This window comes from Hemibagrus wyckioides, linkage group LG12 (genome assembly GCF_019097595.1).
Source record: "Hemibagrus wyckioides isolate EC202008001 linkage group LG12, SWU_Hwy_1.0, whole genome shotgun sequence".
Classification (NCBI taxonomy): Eukaryota; Metazoa; Chordata; class Actinopteri; order Siluriformes; family Bagridae; genus Hemibagrus; species Hemibagrus wyckioides.
The window spans coordinates 4,929,338-4,950,651 of NC_080721.1; the positions used below are offsets into that span (position 1 = coordinate 4,929,338).

At 37.0% G+C, this 21,314-nt stretch overlaps 1 protein-coding gene across 5 annotated transcripts in view; it reads right to left on the reverse strand.

Annotated features, from left to right (window-relative positions):
- The window catches only part of ptprua (protein tyrosine phosphatase receptor type Ua), a 264,933-nt gene that overhangs the window by 106,629 nt on the left and 136,990 nt on the right, over positions 1-21,314 (reverse strand). For all 5 annotated transcript variants that reach the window (XM_058404915.1, XM_058404911.1, XM_058404913.1 and 2 more), the window contains exon 4: positions 16,564-16,645. In XM_058404915.1, coding sequence (XP_058260898.1) covers positions 16,564-16,645 — 82 coding nt within the window. The remainder of the gene's footprint in view (positions 1-16,563; positions 16,646-21,314) is intronic.

The following is a 21,314-nucleotide window of genomic DNA, read 5'->3' on the forward strand; positions in this document are numbered from 1 at the left end:
TTTCGTTCACTTAAGACCTGAACACGTGAAACATGTACTGTAACTGCTTTGAGTTTCCTTTCAAAATATATAGTACAAATGCTATATTTACTAGAGGCTGCAGGACGAATCGTTCTTGTTCACTCCCATGTACTGACTCACAATTTTGTTCACTCAACATGCGGTTGAGGTTGAGATGTATGTTATATTTATTAAAGGCTGTAGTGTGTTTTGTTTGTGAACAGTATTTTTGAACAAATCGTTTTCTTTCAGTTCCATGTACTGACTCATACTTTTTTTTTTTTTTATTCACTTAAGTCCCACGCAAGTAAAGCACGTGACTGCTGTGGCAGCTTTATCCTGATTTTTTAAAGAGTGCATTAGAGCACTCGCTGTGAAACAGCATGTCATTGTTCGGATGTATGGAATGAATTCGCACCTGAGACCTGAGAGTTTTGTATGAATGAGAGTGGTACTGATCTTCTACGAGCTTTTGCATGACCAGAAGACGCCATTAAACCAGTTCAATTGTGAGTCCTACTGGTTCAACGAGAGAAAAAGGGGTGGAGCCATGCTTTGAAGAGAATATAGCTTAAGGATTGAGGATGATGTTACTTATTAATGGCTTATATGATTTCTGTATCTTTGTTCACTCATGATATATATGTGTCCGTTCCTCGGGTCATGATGTTCTGTCCTTGCTCATGTTTTTCTCCTCTCTTATCCATTATCTTCTCTATATGGTCCTCTTACATGTATAAAAGCCTGCTGTGTCCAATTTTTCATTAGCCTATAGAGCACCCAGGTTGTTTTCCTACATGCAATAAACCATTTCTTTTATTACACCCTGGCTCTTGATTCTTCAGTCATCTTCATCATTCTGATAAAACGGAACTATTTTAATGGTCATCCAGAAAGATTTACAGCACAGCATGTGACGCTTTTAGGACTGATTGAGTTCACCTGCACTAGAGATGTAACCAAATAAGACTAAATTATTCCGATGGAAAAGATAATGTATTCTAAATGAATACGAACACAGATATGAATATCAGTTTATAAGGCGTGTTATTCCTTTTCGTTCCTCTCTATGGTCAGTGTTTTGCTTCAGTAGCTAGAGATAAACACTGCATTATTTAGCTGCATAATAAAACCATATTTCTCTTATATTTGTATAACATATTGACGAAATATTTACCAAAGAAATACGCTTTTATTTATACAGCTGCTCCATAAAAGCAAACCTGTGCACAGCTTAAGCATAGCTCTGGTTACGTCTCTGAAATACAATCAATTCATTCTTTTCAATACTATTATTCATAATTAATGATATTTCTATTAATATTATTCATCATTCTGAACGAATGTAACTGCATCACTGTTAGAGGAAAATATTCCAAGAAACTCGTGATGACATGTAATTTGAAGATTCTGATCACGTGTGGAGAGAAAGATTTCCGATTTTTCTGGAACGTAACAAAAAATCTGATCAAATATTATTTGGTTCATATTGTTAAACACTTATGTACTTTTCAGATTCTTAGCATATCAAAAGTGGATTTCCCTTGAGCTTTTACTCTAAAATTGTCTTTTGTGCTCCTCAGAAATGCTTGTGTTGTAATGAATGTTAATGAAAATCTTTCTTCTGTCTCCTGACCACCCGCTCACTGACCTGCTCAGTGACTTTATGTGGAGATATGCCATTACAAATACCCAAAATAAATGATTTCAATATTTGTATTATTTTGTTAGCCATGTATTAGAATAACTGTGTTTAATCATTCAATCTTATATTAGACATTTCATAGTGTCACTGAAGCCAACTGGCATGTTTGCCAACAAGCTTGCTAACAGAAGACTAACCATAACATGAATTTGCAAATTGGTGATTATGCTTCTGGGTGAAAAATTAATACATTTATCTATCCATCCGCCCCTCCATCCACCCCTCCATCCACCCACTCATCCGTCCATCCACACACCCACCCATCCATCCCGCATTCCATTCATCCATTCACACTTCCATCCTCCCACCCATCAGTTTATCCATCCATCCACCCATCCATCCATCCATCCATCCATCCACCCTTCCATCCACCCATCTATCCATCCATCCTGCATTCCATTCATCCATTCACACTTCCATCCTCCCACCCATCAGTTTATCCATCCATCCATCCACCCATCCATCCACCCATCCATCCATCCATCTATCCATCCATCCATCCATCCATCCATCCATCCATCCCGCATTCCATTCATCCATTCACACTTCCATCCTCCCACCCATCAGTTTATCCATCCATCCATCCATCCACCCTTCCATCCACCCATCTATCCATCCATCCCGCATTCCATTCATCCATTCACACTTCCATCCTCCCACCCATCAGTTTATCCATCCATCCATCCACCCATCCATCCACCCATCCATCCATCTATCCATCCATCCATCCATCCATCCATCCATCCCGCATTCCATTCATCCATTCACACTTCCATCCTCCCACCCATCAGTTTATCCATCCATCCATCCATCCACCCTTCCATCCACCCATCTATCCATCCATCCCGCATTCCATTCATCCATTCACACTTCCATCCTCCCACCCATCAGTTTATCCAATCCATCCACCCATCCATCCATCCCATCCATCCCATCCATCCACCCATCCATCCATCCACTTTTGGTAGCGATTATCAGCAGGGAACCTGGAGTCTATCACAGTGGACACAAGAGACAAGGTAAGGGACAACCTGGACAGGGTGACAACCATCACCATCAGGGCAGAGTTCAGAGATGCCAATCAGCCTGCAATGCATGTCTTTGGACTGGGGAAAGAAACCAGAGTACCTACAGTATAGGAAACCCCAGCAACAGGGGGAGAAAATGCAAACTTCACACACACTAAATGAAGGTGGGAATAAAACTCCTGTCCTTGGAAGTGTGAGGCAAACATACAAGTAAAAGAGTGAGAGACAGATAGATTTTGAATAAGCCACATGTGCTCATATATCTGAAGAACTAAAACACTGAAGAAATTAAGAGCCAAGCTCTTTATTTATTTATTTATTTATTTATTTATTTATTTATTTATTTATTTATTTATTTATTTATTTATAATTAGATTTCGTTGAAAGTCTGGAAACTCATAAAGAATAACTGGTAGCCATTGACCTATGAGATTTGATAAAAGCTAGTGTCTAGCTCGATCTCACCATCAACACTTTTATAATAATACACTAGATATTTTAATGAAAACTTTTGGATCAAATTTCGAAACTTCTATTCTGTAGTAATGTAATTTTACTGTCTAGCTGCTATTTTTCTCTTCTTCTTTTTTTTTTTATATGTCTCATTTATGCCTGTCTGGCTCTGCTGTCCCGTCTGCTCTGCTTTCTGCCGTTATAAAGCTCAGAAATGCTTCGTCTCACAGAGGAAAAAAAAAAAATTGGCTTCATCTATTTTTCTATGCTCTTCTTCCTCTTACAATCGATTTATTGGTTTATTGACTGCTTGATTAATAGTTTTCAACTTCAATTTAGCTCTAACCTTTGCACAAGTCGAAACCAGAATATAAATGTTGATGGTTAAATCCATAATTGCACTAATCTGGAAACAGGGTGATAATAGGCATCCCACATACAGATTGAGATGATTGGACTAAAATGACTTCGTTGTTAAAAAAAAAGAGCCTTACTGAATGGACACAATGTTATCTCTGTTTGTTCTGCATCAGTTCCCTGCCATATCAAATCTGCCATTGTATAGTCATTGATTTTATTGCCTGTAAATTGATTGCTGCATTCAGACCTCTTTCAGACATGATTAACATACCTTCTGTGAACTATTATAATAATGTTTTATGACAATTTATTGCAGCATGTAGTCTTGACAAACAGCTCGGAATCTCAGTCGCATTAATGCTGGGACATTAAATAGAGGCCCCCATGAGCACTAACCTGAGTGTGGACGAGTTATAGATGGAATTAGTAGCGATCGTCTCTTAATATTCATGAATTTATTTATTTTTCATCAGTACCTTCTTTATCCTGGTCAGAGCCACAGTGGCTCTATCTATCTATCTATCTATCTATCTATCTATCTATCTATCTATCTATCTATCTATGAAACAAATTTCACCACATTGTTTGTTGCGTTGTTTTGTGTTGTACTGTACCGTATTTTTCCATTAAGTGTATTATATTAAATTTTGTGTTTTAGTTTAGTTAATTTTATTGTTTTCTATTGTGTTGCGTTTTATTTTAATTACACTTTGGTTGTGGTCATATTGTATTGTATTGTATTTCATTGTCTTTATTGTGGTGGACTGTTGTGTTGTATTTTGTTGTGTTGTATTTTAGTTTATTATGTTGTATTGCAATTTCAGTTTATTATACTGTATTGTACGGTGGTCGAGAAGTGCAAAACAAAATAACAAATCAAAAACACAACAACAATTCACAAACCGGAAAAGGTAGGTATAGTTTGAGAATGGAATTCTTATCACTGATTGGACGACACATCTGTCACTCAATATATATATATATATATATATATATATATATATATATATATATATATATATACGAGAAGTCCAGCAGGCTCCGGCAGTATAAAGTGGATTAGTGTGTGTATCAACACAGCTGTGTGTTTTTTCAGAGATCATAAACTAATCTTCATGCCATGGTACGCTATCAGTATATCCAAAATAACCTCCTTTCTCAAAATTTTTAATTTCATATTTTATAAATATAAAAATAATTGTACTAGCAAAAACAAAAATGGTATAAAGTGAACGCAGAACTCCACACCTGTACAAGAAATAAAGTTAGATACACAATTTCCTACTTCTTGTATATCCTGAGTGACAGATGTCTCATCCAATCAGCATTAAGAATTCCATTCGCAAATTATACCTATGTTTCCGGTTTGTCTGAATTGTCTTTGTGTTTTCGGCTTTGATATTTTGTTTACGGATTTGTGATTTTGTTTTTGGATTTGTTTTGTTTTCTGATTTGTTATTTTGTTTTTGGATTTATTTTGTTTTATGATTTGTTATTTTTTTGGATTTATTTTGTTTTGTGATTTGTTATTTTGTTTTGTTTTATGATTTGTTATTTTGTTTTTGGATTTGTTTTGTTTTGTGATTTGTTATTTTGTTTTGTTTTATGATTTGTTATTATGTTTTTGGGTTATTTTGTTTTGTGATTTGTTATTTTGTTTTGTTTTATGATCTGTTATTTTGTTTTTGGATTTATTTTGTTTTGTGATTTGTTATTTTGTTTTGTTTTATGATTTGTTATTTTGTTTTTGGATTTATTTTGTTTTGTGATTTGTTATTTTGCTTTGTTTTATGATCTGTTATTTTGTTTTTGGATTTATTTTGTTTTGTGATTTGTTATTTTGTTTTGTTTTATGATCTGTTATTTTGTTTTTGGATTTATTTTGTTTTGTGATTTGTTATTTTGTTTTGTTTTATGATCTGTTATTTTGTTTTTGGATTTATTTTGTTTTGTGATTTGTTATTTTGCTTTGTTTTATGATCTGTTATTTTGTTTTTGGATTTATTTTGTTTTGTGATTTGTTATTTTGTTTTGTTTTATGATTTGTTATTTTGTTTTTGGATTTATTTTGTTTTGTGATTTGTTATTTTGTTTTGTTTTATGATTTGTTATTTTGTTTTTGGATTTATTTTGTTTTGTGATTTGTTATTTTGTTTTGTTTTATGATTTGTTATTTTGTTTTGTTTTATGATTTGTTATTTTGTTTTTGGATTTATTTTGTTTTGTGATTCGTTATTTTGCTTTGTTTTATGATCTGTTATTTTGTTTTTGGATTTATTTTGTTTTGTATTTGTATTTATTTTGTTTTGTATTTCTCAGTCACTGTAGTATTGTGCTAATAAAAGTCAGTCAGACTTTTCAGATGTCAGTCAGATGCCAAAATACAAAATACAAGTGAAACCCATGTATAATATAACAATTGACGAACAGAAGAAACTTTTGTGTTTTGGAAAATTTCCTGCAAGACTTCAGTTGAACCGACACACATTTTTTTTTTTTTTTTAGTTTCTTGTCCCCTTTAGATATCTTGTTTTGTAACATAATTGGGTTATACAACTTGCAAGGTTAAATCAATAATACATGCTCATCATACACTGGCTGTCTACTATCTAAAAATCTTCCCTCCACCCTCCCACTCCTTTTACTCCTTTATTTAAGTGTTACATCAGCTCTTTTTTTCCCGTCTTCTCCAAAGACCTTGACAACACCGGATCATGTTTATTTGTCCTTTCAAGATCGTGAATGGTTCAATTTGTTTGAGCACTTGAATTAGCGGTGTAGTGCTTACAAAACATTCTTATTTGCCCCTTCCTGACATCCCAGCATCACAGTCTCAGGTGATCAAAATCAGCCTTTTTTCTTTCTATATCTGCAGCTCTCTTAGCACCAAAGGCTTCAACTGCACAAAATAAACAGTATCCTGCAATTGAGCTTTATCTCAAAATGTCACGAGGATCTGCCGGAAAAATGACATGTGCTTAGTGTGAAAAAATAAATAAATAAAATGATGAACGGAATACAGTCAAATTTTAATAATTCTGCCGCTAAACGATTTGGACAAAGAATATTTTAATTATTATTATTATTATTATTATTATTATTATTATTATTATTATTATTTAACTTAATTTTACATGCCCTCTCTTTCAGGATATTAGACATGGCACCATGTCTGACAGAATGCATTTCTTGTTAGAAATGAAAATCTTTTTAAAAGCTGATTATTTATCATTAGCTTTTTAAATAAAGAAAACAACAATGGGAAGAAAACGGAAAGTAGAACAGTACCTGAGAGAGAAGACGCCATTTCTTTTATTTTGTCCAGCTGTGACATGCTTCTTTATTCAAAAGCACTTCCATTCAAGTCACTTTAAAAAGCAGTGAGACATTTTAATATCCTTTAATCATTTGTATTATTTCTTCTGACTTCCTGCATTTAATTACTATTATTACTGGCCTTTTTTTTATCAGAAACCCTGTTTTTCTTTTATTGTTTTGTCTTTTTTTTTTATTCCACTTATTCCTGCTTCGCTTTTTTTCTCTGTACTAAATTATTTATATCTTTATTATTATCGTCGCTCGTATTATGTCCCTACTTGACTCTTATCTAGTTTATTGTCTTTTTAATTTCCTTAGGAAGCACTCTGAGCTGCGTTTTACAGACAAAATGTTGCTATACAAATAAAGCTCTGTATGGTTATCCAAGGTGAAATCTTTAATATCAGTACCTGTTTGCCTAAAAAAAAACAATTGTATAGGCTTATATATAAAGCTGAAAAGCTCCTTAAGAAACTTCAAAGGCTACACAAGTCTCCCAGTTGTGAAATGTCAATGGTATTATCATTAAGAGGGCTGTCTTGGCGGTTAGGTTTGCTCCCATCAGAAAATACCTAATCTTCTTCTAAACTGAGAGTTATCTAAACTGTCAGCCCCAAAACTAATTTTCTTTTCATTTCACACAGAAAATTCAGAATTACCCTTTTGCTTTGCACCACCAAAGGATTCTTTGCTCTCTATATTTGTCATAGCTGTTCGGTCTCCATCACTGCTCTCATAGCAACTCCAAGCCTACACTCGCCTTTTCTTCCTCTCGTCTAATACAACGGCAGACTATCCCTAATGCTCAATGTCCGAGCTTCTCGGACTCGTAACCGGCTGCTAGATGTCTGAGTTTTTTAAATTGCCTCGCTGTTATGTTATTGTCTTAAAAACAACATGTCTATTGTGTAGCATTAGTAGCGCTAATTTATAAACTGTTTCCTTTTCATCAGCACGTACCAGCTGGCAAAGATGGTCTACTAGCTTGACCAGCAGCAGCACGGCCTGTATTTTGGCAGCTGGTAGCTGGATTTTTTATTATCCAGCAAGGCATTTCTCGCCCACATCTACACTACCATCACACAATCATTACAATTGACCTAACATTATGCAACACTTAGCTAACATAACACTGCTCAATAGTAGCATGCAGCTAAATAATTCACTTTTAATCACCTTGATTTAATGGAGCAACAAACAGTTGGAACAGCAACAACATGAATGACCTGTAATTACAGTATAAATTTTAATAGATTTCCAAAGAAAAACACCTAGGCCAGATATTCATCGACTGGTATTCATCGACTATAGCTTATAAGCTTTAACACTGTGCTGACCTCTACACTGGACAGGAATTGGAATAGTTTAGATTGGCGCAATTCCATCTCTACCTGGATACTTGACTTTTTGACCAACAGACTGCAGACAGAGAGTGAGGATTGGAAACAGAAATAATGATCACTGACTCTGAGCATGGAAAATCCACTGCAGAACTGCCTTAGCTCTCTGTTATACAACCTGTTTACCCATGACTGTGTGGACAAATACTGTACAGCTAAGTCGCTGTATTCGCAAATGATGCCATAGTGATTGGATTCACAAATAATAATGACAAGCCTACAGGAGGGAGATAAGTGATCTGTTTGCATGGTAAACAACAACCTCACAGAAAAGACCAAAGAGCTTGAGGTAAAATCATGGAGAGGAGACTTGAGGAGAGAGGAGGAAATCGTCGAAAGCTTCAAATTCCTGGACGTGTAGCAGTCAGACTCACTTGACTCCTTCAACACCTTCAATATCATCCAACAGTCCCTTCTTCAGAAGAAAGCTCAAAGGCATTGGAAGGAATATCACCACTCCGGATGAAGTGTACTGACCGGATGCATCGTGGCGTGGTTTGGCAACCTGACCACACAAGACCTTAGGCATCAGACAGCTAAAATGGCTTCCAAAATCATCAGCACTAAGCTTCCATCATTTTCCTCCTCTTCTTCCCTCTGGCAAATGCTTCCGAAACATCAAGGCAAACATCACTCGTCTCAAAAACAGCTTTTTCCCCAGAGGATTTTAAAATTCTCAACAGCCAAGAATAACTACCATCCCCATGCCATCTCTCTCCACTATTACATTACTATATCCACAACATCTGTAACATTACATCTCTCTTTCGCTATCATTTCAAATATTTCACGCTTTCATATATTAATGTTTTGTGTTGAAATCTGTCCTTGTCTTTTATATGTGAAAATGTGTTATACAGTGTTATAATATTTATTAATTTCACTAGAGTGAAAGCATTATATTGTTGTACTGTCTGGGTTCAGTGTTTTTGTACAAGTCACTAATTATTTATAGTTTGTTTTGCCATTTTCCTACCAGACATTAAACACACTGTGTCTACTGGTGACCATGAGGTTATTGTTGGATATGTGGTTCCAGATACTTTGAGGGAAAGCTAGAACCTGAAAGAAAAGGTGTGTCACATCGCAAGACGTCACAAACACCACAGCCTATGTAGACACTGTACTAACCAGTCTGAACTGTGCCTGTTTAATCTTGCCCTTTGTCCTTGTTTTTGGATTGTTCTCTAGTTTTCCTAATTTTTTGATCAGTTTTCTAATAATTTGACTTGACGTTTTTGTTAATAAACCTCCTGCACTTGCATCCAACCTCCAAGCATCTGCCTCATGACAGTGGAGTGTGGGCTTTAGGACCTGGGAGAAAAGGCAGCTTTGACGATCAGCTATTAGAACTACGGTAATGACCATTCAGGGCATGTTGTATTATGAAATCAAACTAGGTGTCCTTGTTGTGGACAAAAGGAAATGGTTGGAATGTGTAGGTACATTGGATCGCACTCATAATACTGGTAATAATGGAATGGATGCATGACTGCATGCTGTAAGGCTTGTTTTGACCAAAGCCACAAAGAGAACATCTTACATGCAACAGAGCTTACAAGCAGCCTGCAGGGAAAACCAGTAACTGCATATATTTAAATGGGATTAATGGAGTGGTTAACCCTGCAAGGCAGTTTCGACCACTGCTGTTGTTGTTCTCCTCCCTTTAAAATATACTATTCATGTCAGCCCATCAGTAATACCCGGTATCGTCTGAATTATTTTACTCAGAAATACGTTACCATGTCTGTTTTGTCGTTTTAGTCACCCCTTAGATTACCATGCAAAGTGGGATCTTATCCCTTAATTGAGTGCTGTGGAATTTCTAAAAAATGAAGTGCAGACAATATGGGGAAATAGTGGTAACATAAGACCTAGAAGTGTGCACAAGGTCACACATAATTAATTTTAATTTATGAGAGGAACGTGGAGAATCTTACGGGGCATTAGTCACTTAAGCTGGCGATTCTCTGGTGTAGTCTGGGTTCAAGACAAACGTACAGGATTTGCATTTCTCACCATCGCTGAGAATCTACCTGTTTTCATATAATAAGAGCCTCCCAGTGTGTTAGTGCTGACCAATAAAGGGCTATTTTTCTTAAAGGTTTAATTTCTTTAATGACTTTATTTGTATTCTCAGTGGCCATTTTCTGCTCTGATTACATAAACATGCACACATTTCTCTATAAAGCAAATATTAATGTAAGCAAATGGGTATGATCATTAGCCTCTAGAAACTAAATAATTCATTTTATATGTAGCCTGAATTTAGACATATTTTACTAATGTTTTATATAGAATAATTTTGTTATCTTCCAAAAAGTAAACATGTAAAGTGCTTGTGTGGGATGTAGGAAAATTCTGCATCCCATGGGTAGCCATCCTGCATAAGGTCTCCCTTCATTTTTCATACAAAAAGTAGACCCAGAATCCATTTTTTGGGCAAATGAAAAACCATGAATCTACAAAATGATGAAGTTTATTGATAGACGTTTCTCTTCTCCCTGTGAAATCATTTTTGATTAAGGGGTACATAGTGGTGAAACACCAAAGTGCCTTTTATTTATAAAAAATTCCACTTTTTATCAACTGACTGACGCACTGTTTTTCCTTTCGACAAACTAGTTCCACATTTTTCAGTGCAGATAAGTTCACATGCTACACCCTCCTTCTTAGGCACTGAGTCAAATCTCTTCCTCCAGCTAAGTGAGCAGTTTTCACACAAACCTAAAGGGCAGTACATGGGATATAATTTCCTGTTTGTCTGAAATCATGCTTCCATCTGGGAGTTTTAGGTTTCTGAGACATTTCTCTGGCTGTCCTCTAATCCAGAAAAGAAGGATGAAAGTGCAATCCCTATAATGTGATCTCTTGCTCAGATCAATGACTCTCTCTCTTCCAGTAGGTTTTAAAGCAATAGCTTTTTTTTTGGTTTCTGGGCAATCTGCAGTTCTCTCCTTTATAATTTGTACCGTTTTTGCTGTATCACCTTCAGAAAACATTTTTTTGTTTAAAGGAAGACGGTAAAGGAAGACAATCTGCATCAGATCTGCCTGAAATCCTCACATGATTACAGCATTGGTTAAAGTAGTGAATGACCAACTCCTAGCCTCAGATTGGACAAATATCACCTTGCTTGCACTGGACCTTCTCGGTGCAGGATAGTCTTATCTAAAAGTTTGTAAACTTTTTTTTTCTACAGATGCTACCCTTGAGTGCAACCGTGCATGGAAATGGTATTAGCGTCCTTCATTAGTATGTTTCAGTAAGGTCAGTGATAGACACCAGCTTAATGAAGGCGAGGAATGTGTAAAGAATGTTAGATGTTTAATCAGTTTAATTCTGATTCCGGCCCTATAATAACTGACACAGGCTCAGGAGTGAATGAACTTGATTTGATTACTAGTTCTCATACATCTTTTTTCACATTGCTAAGCTAAAAAAATGATGCAAAATGATCTTTAAAAATTCACGCTTTAATTCATCTGGATTAAGCCCTATGGAGTCCTTTCTAGAAACAATATTACCAATATTTTTATCCACGATACGTTATATTACTAATGGCCTTACTAAAAACACATAATGGTCTCACCTTACACTACCTGAGTATACTTGCGGTCTCATTAGGATCCTATGAATGTGGAACAGTGGGTAGTGTTGCTGCTTTACAGCTCCAGGTTCTGTGTCGGAATGGTGTGCTGCAATATACTGGTGTCCCATTCAGGCTAAATTCTACACTACTGAACACGGTGTTTCTGGGACAGACTCCTGATTATCTGTGACTTAAGTGGTTCTTAAAAATACATTAATGAACTGTAAATCATTAAAATGTGCAGGCTATTTATTAGTACCTAGAATAATGAGGAATAAAGCAGAGGGCCAAGCATTCTGAAGAGCTTCAATTATACAGTAAGCTAAATATTTTTCAGGACTAGACCCTGTCTTTATATTTAAGTCTAGTTTTGAAAATGTTCAGGCATTTAGTTAAAAACCCATTTTTGTCTTAGGCAAAGGGGAGTGAAGGTAAAGCGTTCTGGGGCATTGAGATTTAAGGTAAACCGGGATGTGAATTTAGTAGAATTAATAAAACTGTGGGATAATCTGCTTCTGTTCTGTAGGTTTGTATGTAGACCCTATCAAGCCTCCACACATTAGTCAAATGTGTGATCACATTGTGTCATCACTATTATCCACACCTGGATGTACATGGTATTCCGGTCTCGACACATTGTTGAAGAGGTGCAATCATACAACGCTCCTCCGTCCCACAGCACACTGAAACTCTTCCATCAAAGATAGGCTTTCTTTAAACCAGGGCAATCTTGCACCACAGTAGTACAAAGCTAAACAAGCCCCTTTAAAGTACTATACAATCACTATAAAAATGCTTCGGTTTGCTGAGAGGTTTATATGGGGTTTGAAGGCTGTAAAGCATGCTTTTTAACTGTTGACTGTTTTAAAGAGGCAGTTTAAGACTCAGTTGGCTTCATGACCTCATAAGTACCCCATTTCTATTTCGCTAACCTCAGATTGAATGATCCTCCTTAGAAGGATTAAATGAACAAAAGATCAGCAAGCCAAGCAAATGTAAAAACACTGTACATTAATTAACCTCCAACCAGAAGTCACAGTCACTTGCGAGCAGGATAATTAGATATTCCTGGAGCGGTGTACGTGTTGTATCCTGTTTGACAAAAGGTTTGCAGAATTATATAGCTGAAGGTATAAAACGTGAAGGGGTATGCTGCGGTCAGAAAATAATCAACAGCATATTGGTTTTGATGCTGAAACAGCCATGAAATTGACCATTTTCTAAAAACACCATCTCCCAAAGTGGCTCATACCACTGAAATTCCAAATATGAATTCATTAATGAAGGACACTGAATGGTTTTAACTGGTTCTAGTTCCATTTAATGTTGTGGGGCTAGGTCCTTTAATCACAAATCTCTCTTTTTTTTCCTCTTTCTTGAAATTTAATAACATGAAACATATCTTGCCAAACTAGAATATGTGAAGACTCGGTTAGAAAGCATTATCACTTATGACTGTGTTAAATAAACTTCTCCTCACAGAAATCTTCAACATAGCATTATTATTATATAAGTTATTCTCTGATACGAGTAGGCTTAGATTATTTGGAGAATATGTTATACTATGTTGAATCTATGGTCTTACAATAAGCAAATTAGTATATAAAAATGGGATTTAGTTTACAGCCAACAGAGTTTAATTCTAATTGACGTTTTGTAAACATTTAAGACTACACTTTTAGAATAAAAGACAGTGTGTGTGTGTGTGTGTGTGTGTGTACAGCCTGGATTGATTAGGCAAGCAGGGAACAAGGTGCATTGGGAATGCTGGGGGTGGGTGGGGCTTTCTCCTGAACTCTGTTTTTTCATCAACATCCTTTCAAAGCTGTCAGATGAAAGAACCATAACCCCCAGGGGAAATATACCCAGCGATCCATATGACGAAAAAGTTATTCAAAGATTAACATATCATTTCATATAAATGGATTTTGTCATGTTTAGCACTGACTTGTCACTGTGTAGTTATAAATAATTTTGAACGTCCATGTCGCAACGATGCCTCGAGCCAAGCGTACAAGAGCATAAAGTAAATTATTTAATGAGTAGCTATGTTTTACTTTGATTAATGGTTCTCCTTGATCAATATAGCATTTGTGAAAATAATGTGGAAATATCTGGGGATAAAACAATCTGAGAAAAACCATTGGACTCCATATTTGTGTTTATACCCTCCTATTAGTCATGTTACGTACATATCCCGTATTTATTGCTCAGGAAAAAAGAAAACGAGCAGGGCAGAATTAAATGCTAAATAGCCACCATCAATAGCACTAAAGCATATGTTACACATAAACCATACCAGGAAAGGGTTACGATGGACTGTTCTTGTTCATATTATCTCCACTTTATTTGTGCTTGTCTATCTTCAAATCCCATTTGTGGTTATCTACAAAGAAGCAGTGATCAGGATGGCCACCACACAAAGGCTTTCAAACACAAGTGCATCCTCCACAAACATGTAATAAACCTGTCTTTCTCAGAGGCACAGGGAACTAGATCATATTTTGTATTTTATATATGCAGTGCAAAATCCTGCTTAGAACACAAATGCCTAACACAATGGGCCTTTTATGAACCTTTAAAATGTTGTCCCAAAGAGCAGTCAATGGGGGAGCCATGACCTTTGAACAACAACCTATAAGCCCTCACAGAATGAGGTGAGGCAGAAACCATGACCCACCTCAAGTCCAGAAACTCAGAAATATCTGTGAGCTGGCGTTCTCTGATCATAAACCTTTCAGGTTTTCGACTCCTAATTCTGGCTGATCCCGGCTAGATCATAGCCAGGTCTTCACCATTCCATGACACAGCAGAAGTAAAGACCTTCAGTAAAGATTGTGCAAAGTGAGTCAAAAAGTCCTTGTCCGTGATCTCTGGAAACGATGACTCAACTAAGGCTATGGCTGGAGCTTTAGCGTGGTTCCTGATGAAAATTGTCCACGCTGAATCCAAAGCTTTTGTTTTCCACTGACGACTTTTACTCTAATCACTACACTCACTACCCTGAACCACCTAAGAGACACCATCAGAGTGTAACTATAAAGCTTCTTCTTAACTGTTGCCATGGTAGTTGAGCTGAAATTAGTAGATCCACTCTTTTCCACATTTCACATAACATCATCTAAACATCTGCTGACACTCACTCTGTCTATCTGTTATTATGCTTAATTCAACTCTCTATCAATTACTTCCAATACATTTGTTTATTATTATATTTTCAGTTGTTGTATATTTTGTATTATATTGATGCATACCTCTCTTCATACCATAATACTGTATTTGTGTGTATTTTTCTCTATCAACACATCTTTTGTCCACTGGAATGGTCCAGTATGTAATAGAATTATCATTATGTTATTAATATATACCTACTCTATATATGCTTGCTAAAAACCTGTCTCATTTCATATTGCTTCTACCCTTGCGTTCTATCCATACCTATTTTCCTTGTAGAGAGGAGGTATAGAATGGGGGGAAAGAGGCAAAGAAAAAGACACAAGGGGGTAGAATTAAACAAATAAGAAGCAGCCGAAATTAACTGAGATCATTGTTCATTCTTTACTATGTTCATTCTTGCAATTATAGGAAGGCTAAAGCTACAGTGGGCACAGGCTCATTAAATCTAGACAGTTCTTTGTAAACTCCATGCCACAGTCAAACTCCCTTGCATGTTTTTTTTCCCTATTCTGATAACCTATTTCATTTGGCAGCAGGAGCATGGTCATGGGCTTCTTGTGAATGGAGGGTGGAGACTTATATGTGATTAACAATGCTCTTTTATATGCTGTATTTCGTAGCGAGGGTTTTTTTTTTTTTTTTTTCCCGAGCAGTGAGAGCCAGTTGTCCCAAATGGAACAATTGTATGTGTGAACGTGTGAAATTTCAGTTAAAGTATTTATGCTACAATATGCTCACGTTCACACCAGCTGCCTGAGACCTCATTCTCCTCACAACAACCAGGCTGTTATTTGAACACTGTCTGAAACTCCTGACATGAATCTGCATCGTCGCTGATGCTACATGATTGGCTGATTGAATAAATGCATGAATGAGTTGGTTGTTTCCCGGAGAAATGACATTTCGTTGGAATGTATACTGTACAAGCTGAATAGTGGAATGAAAAAAGAAGAAAAAAGCGATATGGGTATGCAAACATTTCTGTTTTCTTCCAATTCCCATTGGTCAGTTTTTGTGTACCTGCTCTCAGTTCAGCCCTTGATTAGTTTTTATACCCCTTTTTCTTTAATGTAAAAGCTTTTTTTTTTTTTTTTTTGCAGTCAACACGACAGGGAATGTTACAAAATTAAAGGGGGAGAAGAAGGGGGTAAGTGGACAATGGGACTGCTGGTAAAATTGAGAGGCTTCTCTCTATAGGGAGACAGTCTGCAGAGGCAGGCAGGAGAAAAGAGATGTATTTAATCCCAAGCAGGAAACAGGTTAAGAACAGAGCAAAATGAAACAGTTGAGCAGCAAGGGTGAAGAAAACAAATGGATGAGAGTAAAAGGGTAATCATGTCCATGTCAAAGCAATTCAGATTAGAGATAACATGAACCAAAAAATGAAAATATGAGCTTTTGTTCCTGCAGAAGGTATGACTGGTGTTTCGTTCACAGAAGCAGCTGAGAAAATAATGCAGAGAGAATGAGAGCGAGAGAGAGAGAGAGAGAGAGAGAGAGAGATGTATAAAGTGATAAAAAGGTACTCACAACAGGGGTAGTTTAGCAAGACTATGTCATCCAGGCCAATGTAGCCCCTCTCCTCAGCAGAGATGGTAGCATCAAATATGATCTGCAGACAGATAAGAAAGATGTAAATGTAAAAAAAAAGTATATTTAAGACTAGGCATGCCTTAAGTGAATAGTTCACCACTGTCCAAAAAAGGAATTTGTGCCTGTTTTGTTGTGTCTGTGTTCAGCATTGAATGTCTTAGTCCATGTCACAATCCACAGTGGTGATTAATATGAAGCTCAAGTGAAAGTGGACACTCAGGGCTTTAAGGATTTGTGATTTTTAATAAGTTTTTACTTAGACTAAAAGTAACTGGTGGACCAGTGGCAGGATCCCACACTCTCACTGCCATGGCCCGGGTTCGATTCCCAGGCAGGGCGCTAACTAAAGAGTTAACTCTCAGTGCAGTAACTCTGGTCTCTGAGATGCTCCAAGTGGTTCTTCATAAGAACCTAAAATTTTGGTTATCCAACAGAGGAAAAAACAGACATCTCACACAGTGCCCTGACTCGTTTTATATCAGCCTTGCTGTAATAAAATAATCAATTTGTTTATTCTGATCGGAAATTTCCGATAATTCTGCAGATAGACTGGAACACCAATTTACTGGAAACATACATATTGCAAATTTGGAGAATAGCCTTGAGTTACAAGTAATTAAAATCTCGGCCAAAAAAAATAATATAAAGGGAGAAAAGAAACATCAGTATTTTCGGTCTAATCCTGCCCTGCTCTGACATTCTGTGTCAGATGAAGAACAGTTGCTCTTCAGGTTTTCTTTACATAATGCATGAATGCACTGATGTCAAAGTCATTTAGGTAATGTGCACTTTCATCCCATTTACCAACCTTATTTACGGACGTCTTTCCCAAAGACCTAACTGCAGATAAATCACGTTTCCCATGACACTGGTGTCAACAACACTGAAAAGAAAAACCATCAAGAAAAAAAAAAAAAAAACAACCCACAAAAATCTGTGTGTAAGTCTGTGGATGAACGCTTCCATGGTAACAGCATTAATGATAAAACATGTAGTGGTTCAACTGATATTTAACTGCAAATCGCAGAAAATGTGTGGAGCTATAAACAACCAGTCAAGCTTCAAAGCTTATTTTATACAATAGTTCCAAAATTACCATAATTACCACACCAACTGGAGTGAAAGATATTTATCGTTGATTAAATCCCTCTTTTTCTGTAGATCTGAGCATCAGTCTTTCTTTCTCCATAACCCTTGCTTTCCCCTTTGAATCCAAAAGGCTGATTTTAAAACCCCAGCTTATCACCTGCACCCCTTATTTCACCTGTGAGCACACATCTATATATATACACTCACTGGCCAATTAATTAGGAACAAGTTAGTGTTTCAGAAAAGCGGCTTTTTCGTTTTCACACAGTCTCTTGAGTTTGCACAGCATGTTGCGAAAAACATCCATTAAGAGGCAGCTCTGGGGGTGGATATGGCTGTTTGATGAAAAGATGAAAGAAAAAATGGTCTGACTGGTTCACCAACTGCTAGACAGAAACACGGGAACTCAAATAACCACCCTTTACAACCACGGTGAGCAGAAAACCATCTCAAGCCATGAAGTGAGCGTTTTTTTCCAGTCCAGGTTTTGGCAAGCCTGCTCCTGCTCTTGTTTTTGACTAACAGGACTGGAAGATGCTGTGGCCTAATCCTGCTGTAGCTCTTCCACCTCAAGGCTTGTGCTTCAGAGATACATTTCTGTTCACCACGGCTGCTGCCACATGATTATGTGGCCAGCTCTTTGCTCTTTGCTACCACTTTAGACTGCTTTCATACACACCACAATTTTGTTTGTCCACAGTCAGCTACTCCAAGGTGGGAGAAATGTAGGTGTTACCCCTGCGAGTCCTACTCACACCCGCTCTCAAACAAGGGTCTCCGGCATGGGAGGTGGGCACACTAACAAGGCGGCTAAAGTCTGCAGCCACTAGCATCACCTCTTGTCCTCTAGTCCACCTCTTGAGACCAGGAGAGTGAGGTTTACCTGCTCAGCCTCCGTTACACAGGCACAAGAAACACTCTCAGTGTATTTATTTTGATTATGAATATTCACAGTTTTATTCTTCCAGACCATCTAAGTTGCAAGAGAAAGCCAGACATGAAGAACAGAGGGACGGTGTAAGAAGTCTTGTTAATCAGCCACTGTGATGTATATTTCATTTACGACTCTGCAATAAAACTAAAAACAGGCCATTCTGCAGTATGCGATGCGACATCCCACTTTAACTGTGGCCTCGTATGGTCAAGTCACACAAGCAGCTCCGCTTCTATTGATTTTCTGCCTCTGAAGCTCCAGCAAAGGCAAACAACCTCATCCTTCTCCAGAGTTAAACCAATCTTTATTACATCTTTATTACTGATACTAAAAAATCGAATCTAGATAAAAGCCCTCGCTAGTTAACTAGCTAGAATTGGTAAGAACGTTGCCATGGTTACAGTGTGCATGTCACTCGAGCTGCTTTTTTTTTATATGATCCCAGCACACAATGTGCTATAAAGTGTAAATCCAACCTTACAGACCAAACTACGGTATATAATCTTTAGATACTTGGTTCACACAGCAGCAAAAATAAATAAATAAATAAATAAATAAATAAGAGATATTTGAAGGCAAATGTGCACTCTGCTGTCTGTGGAAAGGGCTTATGTGTTCTTTACTTGCTTGCGTTCAAAAAAAAAAAAAAAAAAAACCAAGACATAGCAATGAGTAATGTTAGTAGATCTGTGCTCTAATGCTAGCATGGTGCTTCAGTGTTCGCAATACATCACAGGTTAAGCGTCCATGTGGGATCAATACAGCCCAGGGCCCAGAAAGATGGGAATGAGCCAGGGAGCCATTCTCAACTAATTTATTTGTACTTCTCATTCTTATGAGCGTCTGGTAGAGACGTCCGGCTGATTAACTCCACCATTCGTCAACCGCGGACTGAGAACCACATCGACTGACTCGTTGTTCCTTCTGACTTGGATTTATTCAAACAGCACCATTTACTTCATGATAAGAAAGCAAGAGAAAGAGAATGAGCGAGAGTCGAGTAGACAGAACATGTTATTTAAGGCATGTTCCACCGATTACTCTTATTCCAGTCACTCATAAGCATTAAGGGTTGAATTATTACGGACAATGACAGGGTAAAAAATTCAGATGTTGGAGAAATTAATCCTGCACCTACACCTGAATTGATTAACACTTGCTTCAATACAAACTACTTACTGTATGAGTTAAGGCATGTAGTAATCCTGAGCTAATGAAGAGCTAACCTTAGCTATGACATAAGTCTCACAAATCCATCCAATGACCACGTTAAACTCGTACGTGCTGTTGTTAGTTCATGCGTTAATTAACAGTGGTAAACTAAATCAAACATGTTCTATAAGAAAGAATATGAACATCCACAGACGTTTCGAGGTTAACATGAGCAAGAGCACAGAAGAGAAATGAGCGACTGTTCATAATGAGTCTGGAGATCCAGCAGACATAAATGCAGTAAATCACAAGATAATAATCTTATAGGACACTGATTTTAACTGTTGATACATTATAGCGTCTACTAAATGAATAAATGCCACTGTATTAATTCCACCCTTGTGTGTAACGTAGCAGAGCCTAACCACCCAGAGCACGTACTCTAGTCCTGCAGTCAGATCAGATGCCGAAGGAAGCGAAATAGGTTGAAATGAAATTATCGGTGTTTATAATTAGTGCGTCCTTCTACAATCGATAAACAGGGTCAATGTAAATTATGAAAGTAATCCATAAGCACCATTCAGCCGGTGTTTGTGTACGGCTGTGTATAAACAATTTGCAATGATGTATGTTTGATTCTTATTATTATTTCTTATAGCTGTTTGATTTAGTTTACTCCTTGTTAATTACCACATAAACTAACAAACACTTGTACTTATAGGTGGTGGTTTTTTTATTCAAGCATGAATCTATGAGATGTAGTTAAGGTCAGCTCTTCATTAATTCATGATTAGTAAATGTCATCATTAGCTGATATTTAAGTCAACACAGGTATAAGTGCAGGATTATTTATGCACTGTTACTGTAAATTGTTCTGGGATCTGTTTCTCTTCCAGTCTCACTGCAGTACTAGTACGTGTTCTGTTTGGGTAGGACTCGCTTTTCCTGCACTTTTTCACACAAAGGTGAAAATAATATAGGGTTTCATTCAGAAGCAGTATCCTATAAGAGTATTTTAGTGTATACATATGAAGAAGACAGAGCATTTATGTGTTCTTTCTTCACATATCCCATCCTGGAGGTTGGGGTCTAACCCTAACCCTAACCCTAACCCTGGAGGTTGGGGACAGAGCGCAGGGTCAGCCATGATACAGGGCCCCTGGAGCAGAGAGGGTTAAGGGCCTTGCTCAAGGTCCCAACAGTGGCAATTTCACAGGGCTGGGGCTTGAACCCCCAACTTTCCAGTCAACAACCCAGAGCCTTAACCTCTTGAGTCACCGCCACCCACTATATATATATATATATATATATATATATATATATATATATATATATATATATATATATATATACACTATATTGCCAAAAGTATTCGCTCACCCATCCAAATAATCAGAATCAGGTGTTCCAATCACTTCCATGGCCACAGGTGTATAAAATCAAGCACCTAGGCATGCAGACTGTTTTTACAAACATTTGTGAAAGAATGGGTCGCTCTCAGGAGCTCAGTGAA